General features: G+C 49.0%; 1 protein-coding gene across 2 annotated transcripts in view; it reads left to right on the top strand.

Annotated features, from left to right (window-relative positions):
• MYO1D (myosin ID) overlaps positions 1 to 21,135 on the top strand; it is a 378,547-nt gene that overhangs the window by 354,488 nt on the left and 2,924 nt on the right. The window contains exon 22 of one of the 2 annotated variants that reach the window (XM_063628497.1): positions 6,005 to 6,928. The exons of the other annotated variant lie outside the window; for it this stretch is intronic. Coding sequence (XP_063484567.1) covers positions 6,005 to 6,047 — 43 coding nt within the window. The 3' untranslated portion in view covers positions 6,048 to 6,928. Of the gene's footprint in view, positions 1 to 6,004; positions 6,929 to 21,135 lie in introns of those variants that run through there. 2 annotated transcript variants of the gene reach the window in all.

Genomic DNA, 21,135 nt, shown 5'->3' with positions numbered 1-21,135 from the left:
AGCGAGGTATATGGAGTAAATCTTGGGAAAATGTGTCCATTTAATCCGCTTACAAGCCAAATGGTGTAGCAAGTAGCAGCAGATCCGTTCTGCCCTCTCTCTCCCAGGTAACCCTGCAGGCAGTAAATAAGGCCTGTATTAGAAGCCATTAAAGCTGTAAACACACACAGCAGGGAAATCTGCCTAAACTGCCCACTGAGGTATCCGATGCAATTGGCCTTCTACTAGAAGTGTGTCTGCACTCAAGGGCAAGCCAAATTTGGCAAGAAGCCATGTGGAGACACTTCACATTTAAATCTTCTACGAGACTGGGGGCAGGGAAACAAAGGTTCCTCTGGGGCTCTCAAATCCAATCGGTGATTCCAGAGAAAACGGGGACTCTTCGTGGCAGGCAGGAAAAGGGGAAATGTGGCCTGAGAGAACCCACACTTTCCCAGCCAGCAAGCTCCAGCCTGGATCAAAACAACCCATTCCTGGGAACTTAAAATAAAAAATAAGAGAGCAGTCAAATGGACTTGAGACCCCCACAGGGCCTTTGATGTGTCTACCAGCAGCAGCATGGTGAGTGGTTGCTGTGATGTGGGATCCCAGAGCAAGAGGCACTGGACCATGGCCACTGGTTCATCTCTCATTATAGGCCAGAAATAGATGCCCCATCCCAGGAAGAGGGAAATAAGGCTGCATGGAATGTTTCATCTGCTGGAATATTGTTCTGCTCTGCCTGACAAGATTACTGAGTTCTCAGTTCTGTAGCAGTGGCATTGAGTAAGAGTCTGAAAATTGATGCATTATGTACTCGCTTAAAATAGCAAATGCAGAATAGAAAAAGCAGAGCTGCTAGGAAGTGTGCAGAACATATTGATAGAAAGGCCTGCTTTGCCTCTGTCATTACCAGCATGAAAGTGTGTATCGGAGCAGGGGGTAGACTTTCCATCAGAAGCAATTGAGCAGTGGAGGCTCTTTTACCGCAATGAGACAAGGGTACATTTTTTTAGCTGACATAAGTGAGTGTAAATCTTTCGGTTCCCAAACAGGTGGTAGAAAGTGGGCAATTTGTTTCTTTTCATCTCGGTGTTCTGGGCTTGGTTTATGAGATAGCTGCCTCTGTTTCAACTTCTTTGAATTCCCCTCAGAACAAAAATCCCCCACCACCTGCTACTTAATCAAATATTCTTCACTGTGGATTATAGTTGCCTGGATGGGAGCAAGGTTCAGTGACAGTGTGATGGAAAATATACAAAAAGAACTATGTCGTCAGCCCCAAGAAGAAAGCATTATCGTTTGTCCTTAAAAATGGGATTTAAGGCTGGGCACGGTGGCTCACACCTGTAATACCAACACTTTGGGAGGCTGAGGCAAGAGGATTGCTTGAGCCTAGGAGTTTAAGACAAGCCTGGGTGACAAAGCGAGACCCTGTCTCTACAAAAAATCAAAAAATTAGCCGGGTATGGAGGCACATACTTGTGGTCCCAGCTATGTAGGAGGCTAAGGCAGGAAGATGACTTCACCAGGAGGTGAAGACTGCAGTAGGCCATGGCTGGGGGACTGGGCAAGACTCTATCTCAAAGAAAAGACAGGAGGAGGGAATTTAAAAATACTGAATTACAAGTTAAAAAGTCCTTCTGGAATCGACAAGCCTTTTTGCCCTGGAAGGTGGCATAGTTGCTTCTTAGGGGAATATCCGTGGTCGGGGCAGAGGCCTTGAGAGGCTGGGCAAAGGTCCTTTCAGCCCTGGTATCATTCGTCTAACCAGCATTCCACTCTAACAGCCTCCTCCATTCAAGCACTTACTCCATTAACAAACATTAATGGGGCACTTGCTCGATGCCAGGCATGGCACTAGCCACTGTGCATATATTTTCTCCTTTAACTCTCTAGAAAAAAGAACATTATCACTGTTCATTATCCCAGTTAAGGAAACTGAGTTTAAAAGGATTAAGTAATTGCCCAGAGCCAGACAGCTAGATTTGAACCCTAAACTATTGATTCCAAACCTTGTATTCTTCCCACTATGCCTCCATTGTCTCCTCTTTTGATTAAGCAACATTCCTAGAAATACAGGGAACCTGGAAGGCCCCTGTCCCCATCTCTTTCCTGCTGCTGCTGCCAGCTGGAATGTCTGACTCCCGGATGTGTTATAACTAAACTTCTAAAAGACCGATTAGTATCTGAGAAAAATCCCCTTTTTCAAGCTCAGCAAGCAATGTGATGTGCTAACAGCCCCTCATCGTGACTCAAACTAACTATAATTTACCCATTGTTGTTGAACATTGACTAGTTTCCAAATTTTTGTAGGTCACCACGATTTTGGAGAGTGTGACCTGCTATTTGCAAAGCAAGGATTAGACCTTCCCTCTTTTCCCCTTTATAATTTGCACTATTGCTTCTAAGAATCATGTTTTTTAAAGTTTGGACATTTTCAGATAAAGATTGCTGGAAATAATATTGTGAAATTGAATAAAAAGAGAGAAATCTTGGGCATCCGCGGTGGCTTACACCTGTAATCCCAGCACTTTGGGAAGCCAGTGTGGAAGGATGGCTTGAGCCCAGGAGTTCAAGACCAGCCAGGGCAACATAGGAAAACCCTGTCTCTACAATTTTTTTTTTTTTTTTTGAGACAAAGTCTTGCTCTGTCGCCCAGGCTGGAGTGCAGTGGCACAATCTCAGCTCACTGCAACCTCTACCTGCGGGTTTAAGCAGTTCTCTGTCTCAGCCTCCCGAGTAGCTAGGATTACAGGTATGTGCCACTACGCCTGGCTAATTTTTGTATTTTTAGTAGACGGGGTTTCACCATCTTGGCCAGGCTGGTCTTGAACTCCTGACCTCATGATCTACCCACCTCGACCTCCCGAAGTGCTGGGAGCCACCGTGCCTGGCCAAAAATTTTTTTTAAATTAGCATGGTGGTGTACGCCTGTAGTCCCAGAAGGCTGCAGTGAGCCATGCTCACACCCTGTACTCCAGCCTGGGCAACAGGGCAAGATCCTGTCTACAAAAAAAAAAAAAAAAAAAAAAAAAGAAAGAAAGAAATCTTAAGGAGTTTAGGGTGGGTGAGAATGACAGCCAGGTTGCTGAGACACAGCTGTGCGGGCAGGCTTACCATTTCAACACTAAATTTTCAAATTCTAGACTTTATTTGCTGTCACTTAATATAGCACAGCATCACGGTAATATTGTAAGTGCTGATTTTATAATAGAATTTTCTTACAAAAATAGGTTTTGTGAAACAATCTTGATATGATAAACTGTTTTGACATATGATCTACCTTGCTGGATCACATCTATTCCTTTAAGGGAGAGAGAGCACTGAGCCCTGTGTACTCCTGGGTCTACGTGGTGTGTAGTGAAACCCTTTGCATCCTTTTCCAGAGGAAGTCAAACTCAACATTGTCCAAAACCAAACTCATTCTCTCTTTCCACCTCCTTCTCCATCACATGAGCTCAAAACCTGGAGACATGGTAGAGTCTCCCTCTTATCACCCACATTCAGCCAGTCGCCACGTTCTCACTCCTAAGCATCTCACCAGTGGGACCCCGTTCTTGCCCTCTCATGATCACAGCTCTTTCTGCCTTGACTTACAGTTTCCTAATTGGTCATCCTACCTCAAATTGCCCCCATCAATCAACAGTCTATCTGCCATACCTCCTAGTTTATCTCTGTCAATTTCATGTTTTGGCTCTTTATTAAGCACCTACTGCATGCCACACCCTCTTTTAGGTACAGGGGATACAGACAAGGTCCCCCCTCCCATGGAGCTTACCTTTGGGCAGGGGCTAGAAGCTATAGGAGACGGACAACGAGCTGAGTATCAAACAAATCAATTTCAGTTAGTGGTAAGCACACTGAAGAAAACAAAGTATTATCTATTTTCTCTCTTCAAGAATCCTTGGCTGGGTGTGGCCAGGCTTCAAGGTGCCTGAAACGTAGCCCCCACTCATCTTGAACTCATTGTCAAGTCCTCCTCATCCTCCAAAGGGCAGCTCATCACTTTCTTGTCTGTAGGGTCTTAGAGACCACTGTGGCTGGAGAAGCCCAGTTAGGCTTCAGGGAGAAAGGACAGGTAGAACTTGAGGGACATTATTAAAGGAAGGAGAGACACTGGCTGAGCAGGTGAGTCACCTTCAGCCCTGGTACACCAGGCTCTCTCCCTCAGCACCCTGTTCAGTGGCTCTGTCTTCATCCCTGTCTGTGGGGAGTACCACGAGGGTGAGAAATCCTGACATGCTGTGGACCCAGTGCTGAGAGCCTAGTTTATTCCAGTGATGCATCTGCATAGCAAAGCCACGCAAAGCCAGGACACAGCCTAAGAGGCCACACCCTTGCAGGGAGCAGGCAGAAGTCCTGGGCACCTCCCTCCACCCTGGGCCTGCTTAGTGCCCTCTAGACCTTCTGTGATGCTGACTCTATTGCACCTGATAATAGTAGCTCAGGAAGCCTCCTTCCCCAGGCTCTGAGCTTTTTGAGAACTGAGGCCTTTTTATTATTTATCTTGCATCCCAGAAGATGCAGGTGTTTCATGATGGCTCTTTTTTTTTTTTTTTTTTTTTTTTTGAGATAGAATTTCACTCTTGTCACCCAGGCTGGAGGGGCAGTGGCGCGATCTCTGTTCACTGCAACCTCTGCCTCCTGGGTTCAAGTGATTCTTCTGCCTCAGCCTCCCAAGTAGCTGGGATTACAGGCATGCACCACCACACCTGGCTAATTTTGTATTTTTAGTAGAGATGGAGTTTCACCATGTTGGTCCGTCTGGTCTCGAACACCTGACCTCAGGTGATCCACTCACCTCGGCCTCCCAAAGTTCTGAGATTACAGACATGAGCTGCCACACCCAACCAGCTCTCTTTTTAATACATATGTCCCCAGTGTGTTTGTGTGTAGGTGCTAAGTGCTTTCAGTGTTCGATTCTCAGGTGGCAGGGACTGGGATCCTGTTAACTCCTCTATCCAGTGACCCACAGCTACACACAAATACAAATTTAAGTGCTTCTTGATAATGGTGAGCTGAATAAGCAAATATATAATGGCGTTCCTGACAAACCACTAAAAATTGTCTGTTCAGAGGAAGGTGTGGGTGCTGGTGCATGTTCAGTCCAGTCTTATTTAGCACCTTCATTAATGATGTGAATAGAAAATAAACATTGGTGTTCACAGATGGTGCTAACTTTGGAAATGCTGTTAATGGAAGTGTCAAGAGAGGAGAACAGAAATATAAGCAGGAAATAGCAAAGATGTCCAAAATAAAAAAAAATAGCTCAATAGAGCAAAGGCGAAAACCTCTTTCAAATATGTAAAATAAAGCCCTACAGACATTAGAGCAAGAGCATCAAGAGATGAGAAGTTAGCCGGGGGACCTGGACACGGTTGCTCTGGCCTGTAATCTCAGCACTTTGGGAGGCTAAACCAGCCTGGGCAAGAGCAGGCTGGGCAACCTAGTGAGACCCCATCTCTACAGGAAATTTAAAAAATTAGCCAGGCATGGTAGCACACACATGTAGTCCCAGCATCTCAGGTGGCTGAAGTGGAAGGATTGCTTGAGCTCAGGCGTTTGAGGCTGCAGTGAACTATGATCACGCCACTGCACTCCAGCCTGAGCAACAGAGCAGCAAGACCCTGTTTCCAAAAAAAAACACAGTGACCGAGAGAAGTTTAAGGAGAGTAGGGGAGGTAGAAGAAGGAAGAGACGTGAAGAGGAAGGGGAGGAAAGGACAGATGTCCTCTGATTGTTGATGTGGGAGGGTCTCAAGGCTCCAGGGCCCACTTCCCTCTTGAGGCTCAGATGCTGGCCCAGGCGTCCCACTGAGGTGGCCCCAGCCCTCTGCTCACAACTACTGTCTCATTTGTTTTGTGATGGGGCTTTGGTTTGGTTTGGTGGTATTCTGTTTCTTTTTTTTTTTTATTCTTCCCTCATATTTGAGGGAGCTGTGGGTATAGTTTTGTTCTTTAACTCTGGTTTTGAGAGGTTTCATTATGCCTGGCATAAAGTATTAATTTGGGCATTTTGGCAGGGTCAGAGGAATGCAGCCTTTAAAGAGTACAGATTCCAAATAGACAAAGCAAAATGGAGCTTCCTCAACACCTCCAAGTCTGATGTTGGTGGAGGGGAAGCAAAAGAGAGAACCGACGCAGGGGTCGCCAGGCCTCTCCCGGGAGCTCCATCAGGCCACCTCCAGTGCATGGAGGCCCTGCCTGGCCCACCTTGCCAGGGGAAGCCTGCTGAGACACAAAGCATAGGAAGCTTTTGGTTGACAAAAACAGAAACCAGGAGTCTCCATGGAGTACTCCTCAGGGACTGCAGCTGGAAAGTCAAGACAAAGATGTGCGCTGGAGAATAGTAAAAAATGCATACAAATTCTCCGAGCACCAGGAGAGTGCCTCTTTCTTTAGCAGCCTGGAATCATCTATGCCTGGAAACATCAATGTCTTCTGGCCAGACAAAGGCCAAGGAGTGAAAGGCGCTATGCCAAGCAAGAAAAGCATACAAGGGGTGAAAGTGCCTGTGCAGGGGGTCAGGGTCTGGGTCAGAATGTCCAAACCTCAGCATCGTTACAGCAGGTTCAGAGTGCCTTTTCCTCTGACTCAGAAGCACCTGGTATTCAAGAATTCCATGCTGCACAGGCTATGCTCCACACAAGAGCTAAAACAGCATTTTAGTGTGGAAACTAAATGGAATGGAGGCGCAAATGCTGTTGAGGAGACAGTTGCCCTGGGCCAGGTCCCAGCCTCACCACTTTCCAGCTGCAAGAAGTTGCTTGAGCTTTCTACACTTCTGCACCCTCATCTATAAAGTGAGCAGAATGACAGTGCCCCATAATGACAGCTTTGATAAGGATTAAATGAAATTACGTATGTAAAATGTTTAATACAGTGCCTAGTAAATTCTTAATAAATAAATGGATGACAGTGAATTTCAACCTTCTCCCCCCAATCTAAGACCCCTTTACAACTCTGCAGGCATGCTGCTGAGGAGCTCCAGGCCCAGATATTTCACTAGAAATATCTGCCCACACACTTTGGGAGGCCGAGGCGGGCGGATCATGAGGTCAGGAGGTCGAGACCATCCTGGCCAACATGGTGAAACCCCGTCTCTACTAAAAATACAAAAATTAGCTGAGTGTGGTGGCACATGCCTCCAGCTACTCAGGAGGCTGAGGCAGGGGAATTGCTTGAACCCGGGAGGTGGAGGTTGCAGTGAGCCAGAATCGATCACACCACTGCACTCCAGCCTGGTGACAGAGCAAGACTCTGTCTCAAAAAAAAAAAAAAAGAAAGAAATATCTGCCCACATTTCTGAAGCTATTACTGAGAAATCTGCATGGAGCCAGTGCAGTGTCTGCTCGTCTCCATTAAACCTCAGGACATAAAAATGACAACATGTTCATTGATACAATTCCCGGAGCTTCTCTAACCTTGCATATGTGCTTCCAAAGCCCATCAGTCCAAATGTTTTCCATCCTACCAAATGTTTTTATTTCACTGAGAACTTCATTAGCAGTGGGGAGGCAGCAGCTAATACAGGGATGTTTGGGTTTACAAAGCAAAGTAATGACTCACTTTGCAAGAGGGTTCTTCACTTCCCAAAGGCACCCCTTGAACAATGAGTGTCCCTAATGCCTCTTCGTATGTTTTCATCACACTTGACACATAAACAACCCCTTACACAGAGCAGGATACCAGGCCGGGATATGTACCCCACCTGACCCTTTGTGTTCAACCCCAGCCCACTGATGGCTCCTCCTCACTTGCCTCACTTCTTAACAACCCTGCTGTGAAGATGCGTGAGGCCAGCTTCATGTCTCCCAGTTGAAGACATGTCTTGTGTTGACATTAGCCCCAGCTGCTTTCTTAATCATGTCATTTTGTAAAAATTCATTCTTTCTATAGACATTTATGGAACTCCTGTTTTGTATCAGACACTGCACGAGGAGCTGTTGATAGGGACATGAAAGTGCTCAGCTAACCACTGTGCTCAGAAGCACACAGCAAACAGGGACCACGGCTAATGATGTGCTATTTTAGGGGCAGGATGCATAAGGTTAAGCCTTGGACTGTGGCAGGTTCCAGTCCTGCCTCTACTCTATCACTTTGGGCAGGCAGGTCCTTAGGCTCTTTGGGCCTTCCCATTTCCTCTTCTGAAAAGGAAATTCGCCTCGTGCTGTAGTAAGTCCATGAATTGGTATCTGTAAGGCACTTAGTAAGCACCGTATACTGTTTTGACTATTTGTCTTAGTCTGCTCAGGCTGCCATCACAAGATACCGTAGACTGGCCAGGGGAGGTGGCTCACACCTGTAATCCTAGTACTTTGGGAGGCCAAGGCAGGTGGACCACTGGAGGTCATGAGTTCAAGAGCAGCCTGGCCAACATACCAAAATCCCATCTCTAGTAAAAATACAAAAATTAGCCGGGCATGGTGGTGTGCGCCTGTTAATTCCAGCTACTCAGGAGGCTGAGGCAGGAGAATCACTTGAACCCAGGAGGCAGAGGATGCAGTGAGCCAAGATCGCGCCATTGCCCTCTAGCCTGGGCGACAGAGCAAGACTCCGTCTCAAAAAAAAAAGATACCACAGACTGGGTGGCTTGAACAACAGAAATGTATTTTCTCACAGTTCTGGAGACTAGAAGTCCCAGATAAAAGTCCAGCATGGAGCTGGGTGCAGTGGCTCACACCTGGAATCCCAGCACTTTGGGAGGCCAAGGCGGGCAGATTATGAGGTCAGGAGTTCGAGACCAGCCTGGCCAACATGATGACACCCCGTCTCTACTAAAAATACAAAAATTGCCCGGGCATGGTGGTGTGTGCCTGTAATCCCAGCTACTCAGGAGGCTGAGGCAGGAGAATCACTTGAACCCAGGAGGCAGAGGATGCAGCGAGCCAAGATCACGCCATTGCCCTCTAGCCTGGGCGACAGAGCAAGACTCCGTCTCAAAAAAAAAAAAAAAAAAAAAAAAAAGTGCAGCATGGTTGGGTTCCGGTGAGGGCTCTCTTCAAGGGTTGCAGACTGCCACCTTCTTTCTGAGTCCTCACATGGTGGGGAGAGAGAGAGATCAAGCACCCTGGTTTCTCTTCTTTCTGTCAGATCAAGGCCCTGCTCCTATGACCTCGTTTAACCTTAATGACCTCTGTAAAGCCCAGATCTCACGATACTGTGGTGTCGAAGGCTAGGGCTTCCATATAAGGAACTGGAGGGGACACAATTCAGTCCATAGTACTATTGTTATATTATTATTTTATTCTCCTTTTATTTGATTTCTAATTTTACTGCACCGTAGACACAGAAGATGGTTTCTATGTGATGCTAATTCATAGGTTGTTATTGAACTTTCTTCTGTGGTCTAGTATGTGTTCTGTGTGTACTTTAGAAGAATATGTGTTCTCTAATTGTTGAATGTAATGAATGCACACACATACACCCAAGTTTTTTGGTTTTGGGGGAGTTTTTTTGAGATGGGGTCTCGCCCTGTCACCCAGATCGTTGTGCAGTGGCACAATCACAGCTCACTGCAGCCTCAACCCCCCAGGCTCAAACAGTCTTCCCGCCTCAGCCTCCCGAGTAGCTGGGACTGTAGGCGTCTGCCACCACACCTGGCTAGTTTCTTTTTTATTTTTGTAAAGACAGTGTCTCACCCTGTTACCCAAGTGGGTCTTGAACTTGTGGGCTCAAGCAGTCCGTATCTGCCTCAGCCTCCCAAATTGCTGGGATTATAGGAATGAACCACACCCAGCCTATTTTTACTTTTACTTTGATTGTGGACTTGTTATTTTATCTTTGTAAATCATATATATGAGAGCATCTTCTTGGTAAACTCTTCCTTAATAAATAAACAAAACAATTATCTAATGAGCTTTTTTTTTTTTATTTTCCTGAGACAGAGTCTCACTCTGTTGCTCGGCCTGGAGTGCAGTGGCACAATCATAACCCATTACAGCCTCAAACTCCTGGGCTCAAGTGACCCTCCCACCTCACCCTCCCAAAGTGCTGGGATTACGGGCATGAGCCACCGCACCTGGTCTCTAATGAGCTTTTTCTCCAGCAATGCTTTTCACCAGCTTTCTTTTGATTAGTATTTGATTAATATATCATATTCCCTACCTAAACTGTCATCATGATTTAAATGGCATCTGTTACAAGTAGCATATAACTGCATTTTTAAATTAAATCTGAGAAATCCCTTTTACCCAGAGGTTTGCACATCTAGGTTTATTGTGCTCATTTATATATTTAAATGTATTTATTCCAATATTAGTTTATGCCTTCTTGTTCCCGTGTTTCTTCTTTGCTACTTTTGCTCCCCTTTCCTGCCTTCTATCTGATGGATCAGATTTGTTTTATACCCTCCCTTCTACTGCTCTGAGAGTTGTACATCACAGTCTACTGTATCTGTTTCCCATTATTATTATTTTTTTGCATCTGTGCTTGCCTGAAGGGAGCATCAAGTTCATCAGTCTCCCTACCCTCCTCCCAAATGAGACATGGACCTTTGAATGCTTTCCTGGGACCACCACCCCACCTTTCATGTTGCTGTTATCCAGGATTTTAGTTCAACAGTGTTTTAACCCCCCCAAATGAGTCATTTTTATTGTTTCGTATAGTGAATGTGTATTTGGGTTTGCTTATATAGTGACCTGTTTATTTGCTCCTCATTGTGCCACATGCTCTGCTCTTTCCTTCTAGATTCAGTCTCTTTCCTAATGAGGTGTCTTGCAACAATTCTTTACAAGACAGCCAAGATAGGTCAGCTCTCAGAGCGCTTGTTGTCTGAAAAAGTCTTTTCTTATTTAATTTTTTTTTTCTTAGAGATGGGGTCTCACTATGTTACCCACACTGGTCTCAAACTTCTGGCTTAAAGCAGTCCTCCCACCTTGGCCTCCCAAAATGCTAGGATTACAGGCGTGAGCGACCCCGTCCAGCCTGTCTGAGAAAGACTTTGTTTTGCCCCCGCTCTCAGATGACAGTTTGGGGATAGAATTCTAGGTGGACCGTTTTTTTCCTTCAGCCCTTTGAAGAGTCTGTATTTTCATTATCTCCCTGCATTAGATGTTCTTTTGCAAGTAATGTGTCTTTTCTCTCTGGGTATTCTTAAGGTTTTCTCTTTGCCTTTGGTGAGCTGCAGTGGATTTGCTTTTCAAGAGGTCAAGAGAAAGGAAAGTGTGAGGTTTCTGTTTTTTACTGAAAATTTGTTTGTTGATTTGTTTTCCCACCCAGAGGTTCCTTGCCACTTTGCCAGGCTGGAAGGCAGACTTCTTCTGGTGTCCTGTTCACAGACAGGGCAGCCTGCGGAAGGCCCTGCCACATGCAGGGCCTCGGTCCTCGTTCCCTTGCATGTTTACCCGGGTGTGACTCCTGTTCAGGCTGGCACTTCCCAGAGCTGAGCCCCAGCCTGACCTTCCTCCCATACTGACTTCACACTCCCTCCTTTCTTCTGATACCTGGAGGTTTTCCTTTCTTTCCTGTCACCTCCACTTGGATTTTAAATCCTCTGTCTGTGGAATTGTATTCGGCACAAGAAGATGCTTGCAAGGGCCAGGCTCATCAGCCCTGTCCCTGCTGCTGGAAGCAGCACAGCAGAACCTCATGCTCGGGCTGAGATGGAGCAGAGGCCTGCAGACGAGCACCCAGCTCAGCTGGGGTTGGCACCGGTGGTGGAGGGTCCTCGAAAGCTCTGGGGATGATGGCAGAACTATTGGCAGGGGAGCTGCAGGGTCTTTTTGAGCCCTTAAAAGATCTCTCTGATGACTGTGTGGAGGACATCACACAGTCTGCCCCTGTGCTGGGGCAGACCCAAGGCAGAGAAGCCAGTCAGGGCTATGGCAGTAACCAGGAAGGAGAGAAAAGGGTCTGGGTGAGGCCTCGGCAGGGGACACAGACAAAAAGTGCAATCAGTAGAACTCAGAGATTGTCGGCAGTGGAGAAGGAGCAGGAGCGGGGCTGCCTGCCAGCTCTCTGGCCTCAGTGACCGAGAAGACGACACCTCTCACTGCACAGGCTTGATGGGAGGAGGGAAGCACTTTGAGGGAGGGGGCCAAGAGGATGATCTCAGCATTGGCCGTGTGAAGACTCAGCTGTCTGCAGAGCATTCTGGGGATTTGTCTGGGAAGTGGCTGAAAAGACATGCATGGACCTCATGCTAAGAGAGGGGACACTGACTGGGTCATTGTCATTGAAACTATAGGCATGAGTGATGCCACTGTGAAATAATGTATCAAATGAAAGGAGCTGAAGATGAAGCAATATTTAAGGAGTGAGAAAGCAAAGCCAAAACAGCTCCTGCAGGAGTCCCACTTATTCTTGCGGTATCAGTCTGTGTGTCACCTCCTCTGGGAAGCCCACCCCAGCCACCCAGGGTCAGTGACCCTCCTCCATGCAGCAGGTGCTTCCTACAGAGCACTAGCATCCACGAGCTTGGGCCCGGGTCATCCTCACCGTATTTGTCCTCTGGACAGTGCCCCTTCCACCCTGGGCACTCCATGAGTCACTGCAAAGAGAACGTGGGCAGGGAAAGGAGGAATGGGTGTTGGCAGCATGAGGAGAGTGCCATGGGGGAGGGGCAGCCCAGGCTGGGAGGGTGGTGGCAGTCCTGTTGGGGACACAAGCAGGGTGAGTGTGGATCATGCTCCCGGGCCTGGGAGCCAGGTCAGTTCAGTGCTGTGGAGAGGCAGACAGCAGGCTTGGGTGAGGTCTCAGGGCATGCTGGCTGCTGACAACACCCAGATGTGACCCAGTTGGTTCATGACAAGAGAAAGGTTTTATTTTCCAAATACAAACGGTTTTGCCCCATTCCTCACCAGCTGCAGACCCAGAAAGGACTCAGTATGCCAGGAAGCACGACGCCACCACTCCTGGACTTGCCTGGTTGCTGAAATCGTAGCCTCACCTTATAGGTGACTGTGGTAAAAGTGTCCACTCGACCCTGACAAAAACAGAAGCAGCATTTCCTAAAGCAAGATTTTGAAAGAGATTCCGTGTGGTTTGACATCAGCGGGGGGATTTACTTCTTGAAGGAACTGAAACGCAGAGTAAACAGCTGCAGTCATGAGCTCCTGATGCCCCAGTCAGTAGCTGTTGTCCTTAGTGTGAGCCAGAGAGCATGCATTTATGTCCTAGTGACATCCAGATGGAGGATGGCCTGTCTCTGTGACTCTAGAGTTTCTCATGAAGTACTTAATGCACTTACTATCACTTTGAAAAGCACCTGTCTGTGCTTGGTGCAAGGCTGTGTTCCTCCTACCACATCCTGTTACCAAACATGAGAGAACATTGCATTAGCCTCACAATATTCTCAGGCACTCCTTGCTGCACCCAGAAAAATATTCTCACCAAGTTACTGCACTGCACCCCACTTCCACTGCATTTTCCCTTGAAGTGCATTCGTTAGAACCTGGATCACCCCCACTGTCATAGGGAATGCCATTGAGAGGAAAAGTGACTCACTGATTTCCTCAAGTCCTGCCTGGCTTCTGTAGGGGCAGGGCAGGCCGGCGAATGAGAGTCTCCTAATCCCAGCTAAGCCAGGGCTGCCTGCAACCTCCCGGGACCCGCTTTCCTGGTTGGCTTTGACCTAAAACCCTGCACTGCCCAGCTGACCAGGGGCCTGGATGGGAGGGGATGTTTTCTGGGCTGATTCACCTTCTGGACAGGAGTGGCCTGTCCCACTTTGTGCAGGGCCTGCAAAGGCACAGGTAGTGCAGGGAACATGTTTGTTCATCCCATAGATCAAGTCTTGCATTTACTCACGGGTTTCTCTAAGAGCAGAAGACAAGACTCTAAATGAAGAATGAAGGAAAGTAATTCGATAAAGGCCATTTGCCTGCATTGATGGCTTGGAACAGATGAAACGAGATGAAAGTCCCCGAATTCCACAGTTTGCTGAGCCATTAAATCCTGTAACAGAAGATGGGGAGGGAAAAAAATATCCCTCCCCGATGCAGCCAGCCTCCCTCGGCAGCTGTCCTTTGGCTTGGCGCACCCTCAGAGGGAGACGCCCTGCCTCCATCTGTGCGATGTTTCCTTTTCTTTAAAAAATAAGGAAAGAATTGTGGCTCTAGTTGGGTTTCCGGAGTGTGGCGAAGTTCAAACAAGAAAGAAGTCACTGACCCCAGGCGTCCACTCCGTCTCCTGCCCAGGCCTTGCTCCGCTCTGTCTCCGGGATCAGCACAAGAAATCTCTTATTAGTCTTAAAATTATTTTGGCTAAACTTGAGATGAGGAGAGAAAACATGGTTTGAAGGCAAATTCTAATTTTTCATTTAGGTCAATCCACATTTTTTAAAAATTGTGGTAAAATACACATAACATAAAATATATCATTAGTCACATTTAGTACATTCACGACGTTGTACAACCATCACCTCTACCTAGTTCCGGAATATTTTCATCACCCCAAAAGGAGACCCCGTGCCCTCTAAGCAGTCCCTCCACACCCCCACTCCCTGCAGCCCTTGGCAACCACTAACTGGTTTCTGTCTCCGTGGCTTTGCCTCCTCTGGCTATTTCATATAAATGTAGATATATGATATGTGGCCTGTTGTCTGCCACCTTTCACTTAGCATCATGTTTCAAGGTTCATCTTGTTGTAACATGTGCTAATACTTTATTCCATTTTATTGCTGAATAATATTTCATTGAATGGATGTACCACATTTTGTTTATTCATTCATCCACTGATGCACATTTGGGTTTATGTGGGAAAAATCTCTATCAAACTATGTTTCCTCTGCTCCCACACCACCACCACAGTCATCAACACAGAAGACTTCTGTGACCAAAGGTATGGAGGTTTTCACCACACACCTACCCGTGGTCACCAGCTGGGTGTCCTCCAATTCAATTCCGACATCATCTACCTGGAGACGGTGTCAGATCCCACAGGTTGAGGGCTCAGACCAGCCCCCACACCACCCCCAGACACCAGTTGCAAGTCAAGGTCTCTGGAACTTCTGACCAACCAGCTTCCAGTTGGAGTTCCCAGGCCCTCCTCTTTGGGTTCAATTAATTTGCTTACAGAACTCAGGGAAACACTTCCTTACATTTACCAATTTATTAAGAAGGATATTCTAAAGGATGCAGATAAACAGCAGATAAAGAGATAGACGGGGCAAGGTGTGGAAGGGTCCCAAGAAGCAGAGGCTCGTCTGTCCTCGCGGACTGGGATGACTCCCGGGACGTGGTGGATTCTTCTCCGCCTTCCCATCAGCCTCCATGTGTCCAGCTCTCCAGAGGCTCCAAACCCATCCTTCTTGAGTTTTTTACGGAGACTCCATTGGCCGTCCATGATTGAAGCATGGACAACTGTGTTGAAATGAGATTGGCCAAAAAGGGACTGATCTAAACCCACCAAGGCCTGTCCATTCAGATCCTTCCTGGCCTCTCTGTGCAGCATTCCTTCCTCCAAGGTGTGGGGCAGGACCCCCTCGGGAATGAGGGTGTTAGGGCTCACAATCAGATTAGAGAACTGATTTGGGCAGGAGAAGGTCAGCGAGAGAGATTTTGTTTCCTGAGGCCTGCTTCTGAGGCCTAAAGCACCCCAGCATTGTAACAAAAGACTAACAATGGTTATGGGAGTTACCAGCTAGGAACTGTGGATGACACCTCATCACCATCATCATCATCACCACCACATCACAGGGCTGTTGCTACCTTTTGTAAACATTCATGTATAAGCTTTTGTCTGTTCTCAGCTCTTTTGGGTATATGCCCAGGAGTGGAATCGCTGGGTGATATGGCAGTTCAATGTTTAACTTTCTGAGGAGCCGCCAACCTCAATCCACATTTTCTTTTCTTTTTTTTTTTTTGAGACGGAGTCTCCCTCTGTCACCCAGGCTGGAGTGCAGTGGCACGATCTTGACTCACTGCAAGCTCCATCTCCTGGGTTCACGCCGTTCTCCTGCCTCAGCCTCCCGAGTAGCTAGGACTACAGGCGCCCACCACCATGCCCACCTAATTTTTTTGTGTATTTTTAGTAGAGATGGGGTTTCACCGTGTTAGCCAGGATGGTCTCGATCTCCTGACCTCATGATCCACCTGCCTCGGCCTCCCAAAGTGCTGGGATTACAGGCATGAGCCACCGCGCCCGGCCCCTCAATCCACATTTTCTGACTTTGTTATCTGCTGATGGTAGTGTGTAGATGGTGTCAGCTGGGCAGTGCTCAGCCGAACTCCAGAGCAGAAGGCTGGTTCTTCTTGCCCTCATTGTTCGGTGGTGAACTCAACACACGTAGTCACTCCACCCCCTCTTCTGCCCAAAGGTCACAGCAGCACCATGCAAACAGGCTGGGAGTCAGGCAGGCCAGGGCTGCCCGGGGCTGTGCCAAGGAAAAAAGTAGTAACCCAGACAACTGTCACTTAAGGTGGCAAAACAGAGTATCTCTCTGCTAAGGAGGAGACCTCCTTCCCAGGTCTGGTTCACAGGTATCTGGCCACTTGCCGTTTAGAAGGAACTTCATGGACTGGGTGAGTCTCCATCCCAGGAGGATCTTGACCAGTTGTGCCCATTGTCTTCCTCATTCATGAGGCTGCAGTGAGTGTGCAAAGTTGAAGTGAGCAGATGAAGTTGTGTTACTGGGAGAGAGCCATTTACACAGCAGATGGACTGAGGCCTGCAGCCTCACGCGGCCCCAGCACGTCCAGAACCTGTGCAGGGCAGCACCACGTATGCAGCTGTGTAAGACGCCTCCCCTCCCCGCTAGGACCTTGCGTTCTGAAAGTGGAGACCAGTACATGTGGCGTGAATGCTCCATTAAACATGTAGGGTTGTTTGTTTTTTTATTTTTCAAAGATGGGGTCTTGCTCTGTCACTCAGGCTGGAGTGTGGTGGCTCAATCTCTGCTCACTGCAGCCTCCGCTTCCCAGGCTCCAGCGATTCTTCCACCTCAGTCTCTCAAGTAGCTAGGACTACAGGCCCATGCCACCACACCCAGCTACTTTTTAAATTTTTTTTTGTAGAGACAGTATTTCACCATGTTGCCCAGGCTGATCTCAAACCTCTGAGCTCAAGCAATCTGCTGGCTTCTGCCTCCCAAAGTGCTGGGATTACAGGTGTAAGCCACCATACTTGGCTTTTTGTTTTTATTTATTTATTTATTTTTATTTTTTTATTTTTGGAGACAGAGTCTTGCTCTGTCACCCAGGCTGGAGTGCAGTGGCATGATCTTGGCTCACTGCAACCTCAGCCTCCCAGGTCCAAGCGATTCTCCTGCCTCAGCCTCCTGAGTAGCTGGGATTACAGGCGTGCACCACCACACCCAGCTAATTTTTGTATTTTTAGTAGAGACTGGGTTTCACCATGTTGGCCAGGCTGGTCTCAATCTCCTGACCTCATGATCCACCTGCCTCTGCCTCCCAAATTGCTGGGATTACAGGCGTGAGCAACTGCACCCGGCCGCCTTTTTAATTTTATTTTTAGAGACAGGGTCTCACTATGTTGCCCAGGCTGGTCTGGAACTGGGCTCAAGTGATCCTCCCACCTCAGCCTCCAGAGTAGCTGGGACTACAGGTGTGCACCACCATGCTTGACACTTGTAGGATGTTTTTTGTTGCGTTTTGTTTTGTTTTGTTTTGTTTTGTTTGAGAGGGAGTCTCGCTCTGTTGCCCAGGCTGGAGTGCAGTGGCACTGCAATCTCCGACTCTCTGGTTCAAGAGATTCTCCTGCCTCAGCTTCCCTAGTAGCTGGAACTACAGGCACCCGCCACCACACCCGGCTAATTTTTGTATTTTCAATAGAGACAGGGTTTCACTATGTTGGTCAGGCTGGTCTCAAACTCCTGACCTCATGATCTGCCCGCCTCAGCCTCCCAAAGTGCTGGGATTACAGGTGTGAGCCATGCGCCCGGCCTGCTTGTAGGATTTAAACACAGAATCAGAATCCAAGCCCCTCTCCACAGGATGTAAAACATTTAGGAAGAGAATATTCAAAACAGAAACATTCATATGGTTTTGTGAGCTATGCTAAAATGTGTAAAGAACATAATCTAATTCAATAATAATAGCTCTCTCGAACCATCTCTTTTGGAGGTTCTTGACACATAACTGAGAAAGCAGTGAAAATCCTTCTGTGAAGCAAGAAATTGGCACATGTTTTACACACAGTGCTTCACATCTTTCAAAGTGCCTCATGTGCGTCACTCCTCAGACCGTAAATTCCACGAGGGCAGGCGGCTTCCCAGGCTCTCAGGAAGACCCCGTGTCTGGCTCCCAGCTCGGGTGGCAGGTTTCCAGTGCCGACACAGTGCCTGGGGTGGAGTCAGTCCTTGTTGAGCACCTGGAGGGTAGATGGTTTGATGGTTGTAAAAGCCAGACGGAGGTTTAAGTGACTTGAACAAGGTCATGAAGCCAGGAAGTTTGGCAAGGCCAGGACAGAATCCAGACTCTCCCACCTGTAGGCCTGGCTCTTGTATTAAGACCTCAAAGGGATCAGGAGAGATCTCAGGTGGGCTTAGAAGACAAAGTCCTGGGAGGGGCAGTGTGGGGACCGCCACTAAATACCACCTTTTCTTTCCTAAAGTGTCACTGATTCTTGTTCAGTTGGGGGATGTTCTGGGGAAGTGGGAATTAGATGTTCGCCTCAGATCAATATCCGTGGTCCAGGAGAGGGACAGGTCCCAAGAGGGGACGGAGACAGGCCCCACCACCCTCAGCACTCAGGCGAATCTCTGCACTGCCTCCTGTCTCCTGTGGCGCTGGGGCTCCTCCACCCAAAGAGAAGAGCTGGCAGGAACACTCCCTCCGCCAAGCCCCATGGGCTGGGCCTGTGGTGTGGAATGCTGGAAAGCCAGAATTGCCAACGGGAAGGAGAGGACCAACTGGCCGTCCCGGGACAGTACCCACCACCAGGGAGGGGACTGAGCAGCTGTGGGGCTGGCACAGCAGAAGTAGGACAGGGAGAGGGAAAGGGGCCCACAGCTCACCCACATCCACAACCCGGAAGGATCCAGTGTCCAACTTCTGCCTTCCTTCTTGCTATTCAAGAACCTTCATTTCAGCAGAGTGGTGGCCTCGGGTGGGGAGAGGAGCTGGCCCGACAGTGGGAGCTCTGTTGACTCGTCCATGAGCGGCTGGGACCTTCCAGAGCGTGGTCTGCTCTTCCCTCTGCTGGACGCTCCCTGAGGACGGGCCTCCCCCAGGCAGCAAGTACCCCACGGGACCTACGGACAGGGACGACAGAGGGCAGGAGGAGAGGGTTTCAGCCCAGCCGTGTGGGAAGCAGCAATCTGGAGCAGTGGTTCTCTGCTGCGGGTGTCATCCCACAACTCCCTGAGAATGGTATCCTGGCTGCTGACTTATTTATTTATTTAGAGACAAGGTCTCACTCTGTTGCCCAGGCTGGAGTGCAGTGGCATCATCACAGCTCATCACAGCCTTGAATTCCTGGGCTCGGGCGATCCTCCTGCCTCAGCCTCCCAGGGAACTAGGATCACAAGCACAGGCCACCACACCCGGCTCGTTGGTTTGTTTTTTATTTCTTGTAGAGAGGAGTGATGGGCTCCTGGGCTATAGGCTATGTTGCCCAGGCTGGTCTTGAACTCCTGGCCTCAATCGATCCTCCCTCCTCTGCCTCCCAGAGTATTGGGATTACAAGCATAAGCCACTGCACCTGTGCCATTTTATAGCAGTCATTTGCTCCTCCCCATTTTCCCACCAGCCCGAACCCCTGCATCAAGGCTGTAGAGCAGATCTGGAGATACGCAGAGCCCAGAGGAGGCAGGGAGGGTGGAGGCAGGGGCCACCCTGCTGAGCGGGAGTCAGGAGAGCCCTGCACGGAGGAGCATGCCCCGATTGTCTGAATGCGAGAGGGTGAGGGTGAACTAATGGTTCCCATTTTCTGTCTCTTAGTCTTTTTGAGCTGACATGGAGTGTGGCCTGTTTAGAGCCCAATCGCTTAGACTGAGTCACCAGGTGATTCTGGAACCCACTGTGTACATGCAGTTCCTCAGGGAAGGGTGAGGGCAGAGCCTGGACTCCCTGCACAGGGAAGGGCACAGGCCCTCCAGGAGGGCGAGCAGGGGGAGGCCGCTTCCAGGGTCAGGAGGGAGGCTCCCAGAGGACAAGCGTCCAGTGAGAGGGACTCAACGCCATACCAGGTTGAGAGAGGAGAGGCAAGGAGGCCACCCCAGCTCAGGGACCAGCCTGGTCCTGGAGGCATCTGGTCCAGCACGAGGGCTGCAGGGGCCCCACCTGGACCCCGCCGCCAAGGGCTGCACATGAGCCCTGCAGAGCAGCCCTGGTGCCCACAAGAGTGGAAGAGGGCCTGAGTCACGGCCTCTGCTGGGCTCTATTTTTATGTCCAAGTCTGGTTAAAAATAGCTGTCTAAGCCAAAGTTTTAGCTGCAGCTGACAAGACATTAAGTATTAGATACGTAATGCCGACAAGTCACAACCGGGGTCTCTTCCCGTGTCCGTGAGAAAGCAGGGGGGAGACAGCCATGAGGAGAGCCCCTGAGCAGCCCGCTCTTACCTCTTAAACTGGGGCCTGCTGTGGGGCGTGCCCACCAGGTGTCCTCAGAAAGCGTGTGCTGGGCCGGGTGTTCTAGTGACACCCATGACTCTGGGCACGCTGACCCCGTGGAGCCACTGCACATCGGAGCCCTTTGAGCTGCCTCGGCCTCTGAGCAGTTGCGCCTCCCGGGCAGCCCGTGCTTAGAAAGTGCCTCACGTGCTCACGGCCTGGTGAAGGCGACTCCAGGCTAGGCAGAAGCTCAGCGCGTGCTGGCCTTGGCCCTGGCCTTCCCCTGGCTGTGTGGACACGACACCTCGGCATTCACTGCCCAGCACGAAGTCCAGCAGAGCGTTCAAAGCGGGACCAACCTGCCCACGCCCCAGATGCCATCCCGAGAGCAGTGAAAAATTCCCAGGGCTTTCAGCATACGGAGCAGAGCCAGCCAGTCCTGACGGGAGGCTTCCTCCTTTCTCCTCTACCCTCCCGGCTCAGAGCCGACAAGGCACAAGCTGAGGTACAGCGTGGGATTATGCTGTCTGTGTGAGCAAACATCCGGGTGCCAGCCTATTGCGACAAGTGTCTCTGCTTTTAAAACTAGCAACAGCTTATTAGCATGTTCAGCGCCATGTGAGGAGCTGGAGGAAGGGCTCGGGCTCTGGCTCTGTCCAGCAGGAAGAGCACAGCTTCCGCCTCTGCACCCGACCTGGAG

The sequence above is a fragment of the Symphalangus syndactylus genome, chromosome 20 (assembly GCF_028878055.3).
Source record: "Symphalangus syndactylus isolate Jambi chromosome 20, NHGRI_mSymSyn1-v2.1_pri, whole genome shotgun sequence".
In the NCBI taxonomy this organism is placed as follows: Eukaryota; Metazoa; Chordata; class Mammalia; order Primates; family Hylobatidae; genus Symphalangus; species Symphalangus syndactylus.
The sequence above is the reverse complement of the archived record's forward strand: the minus strand, read 5'-3'. Positions and strand labels throughout refer to the sequence as shown.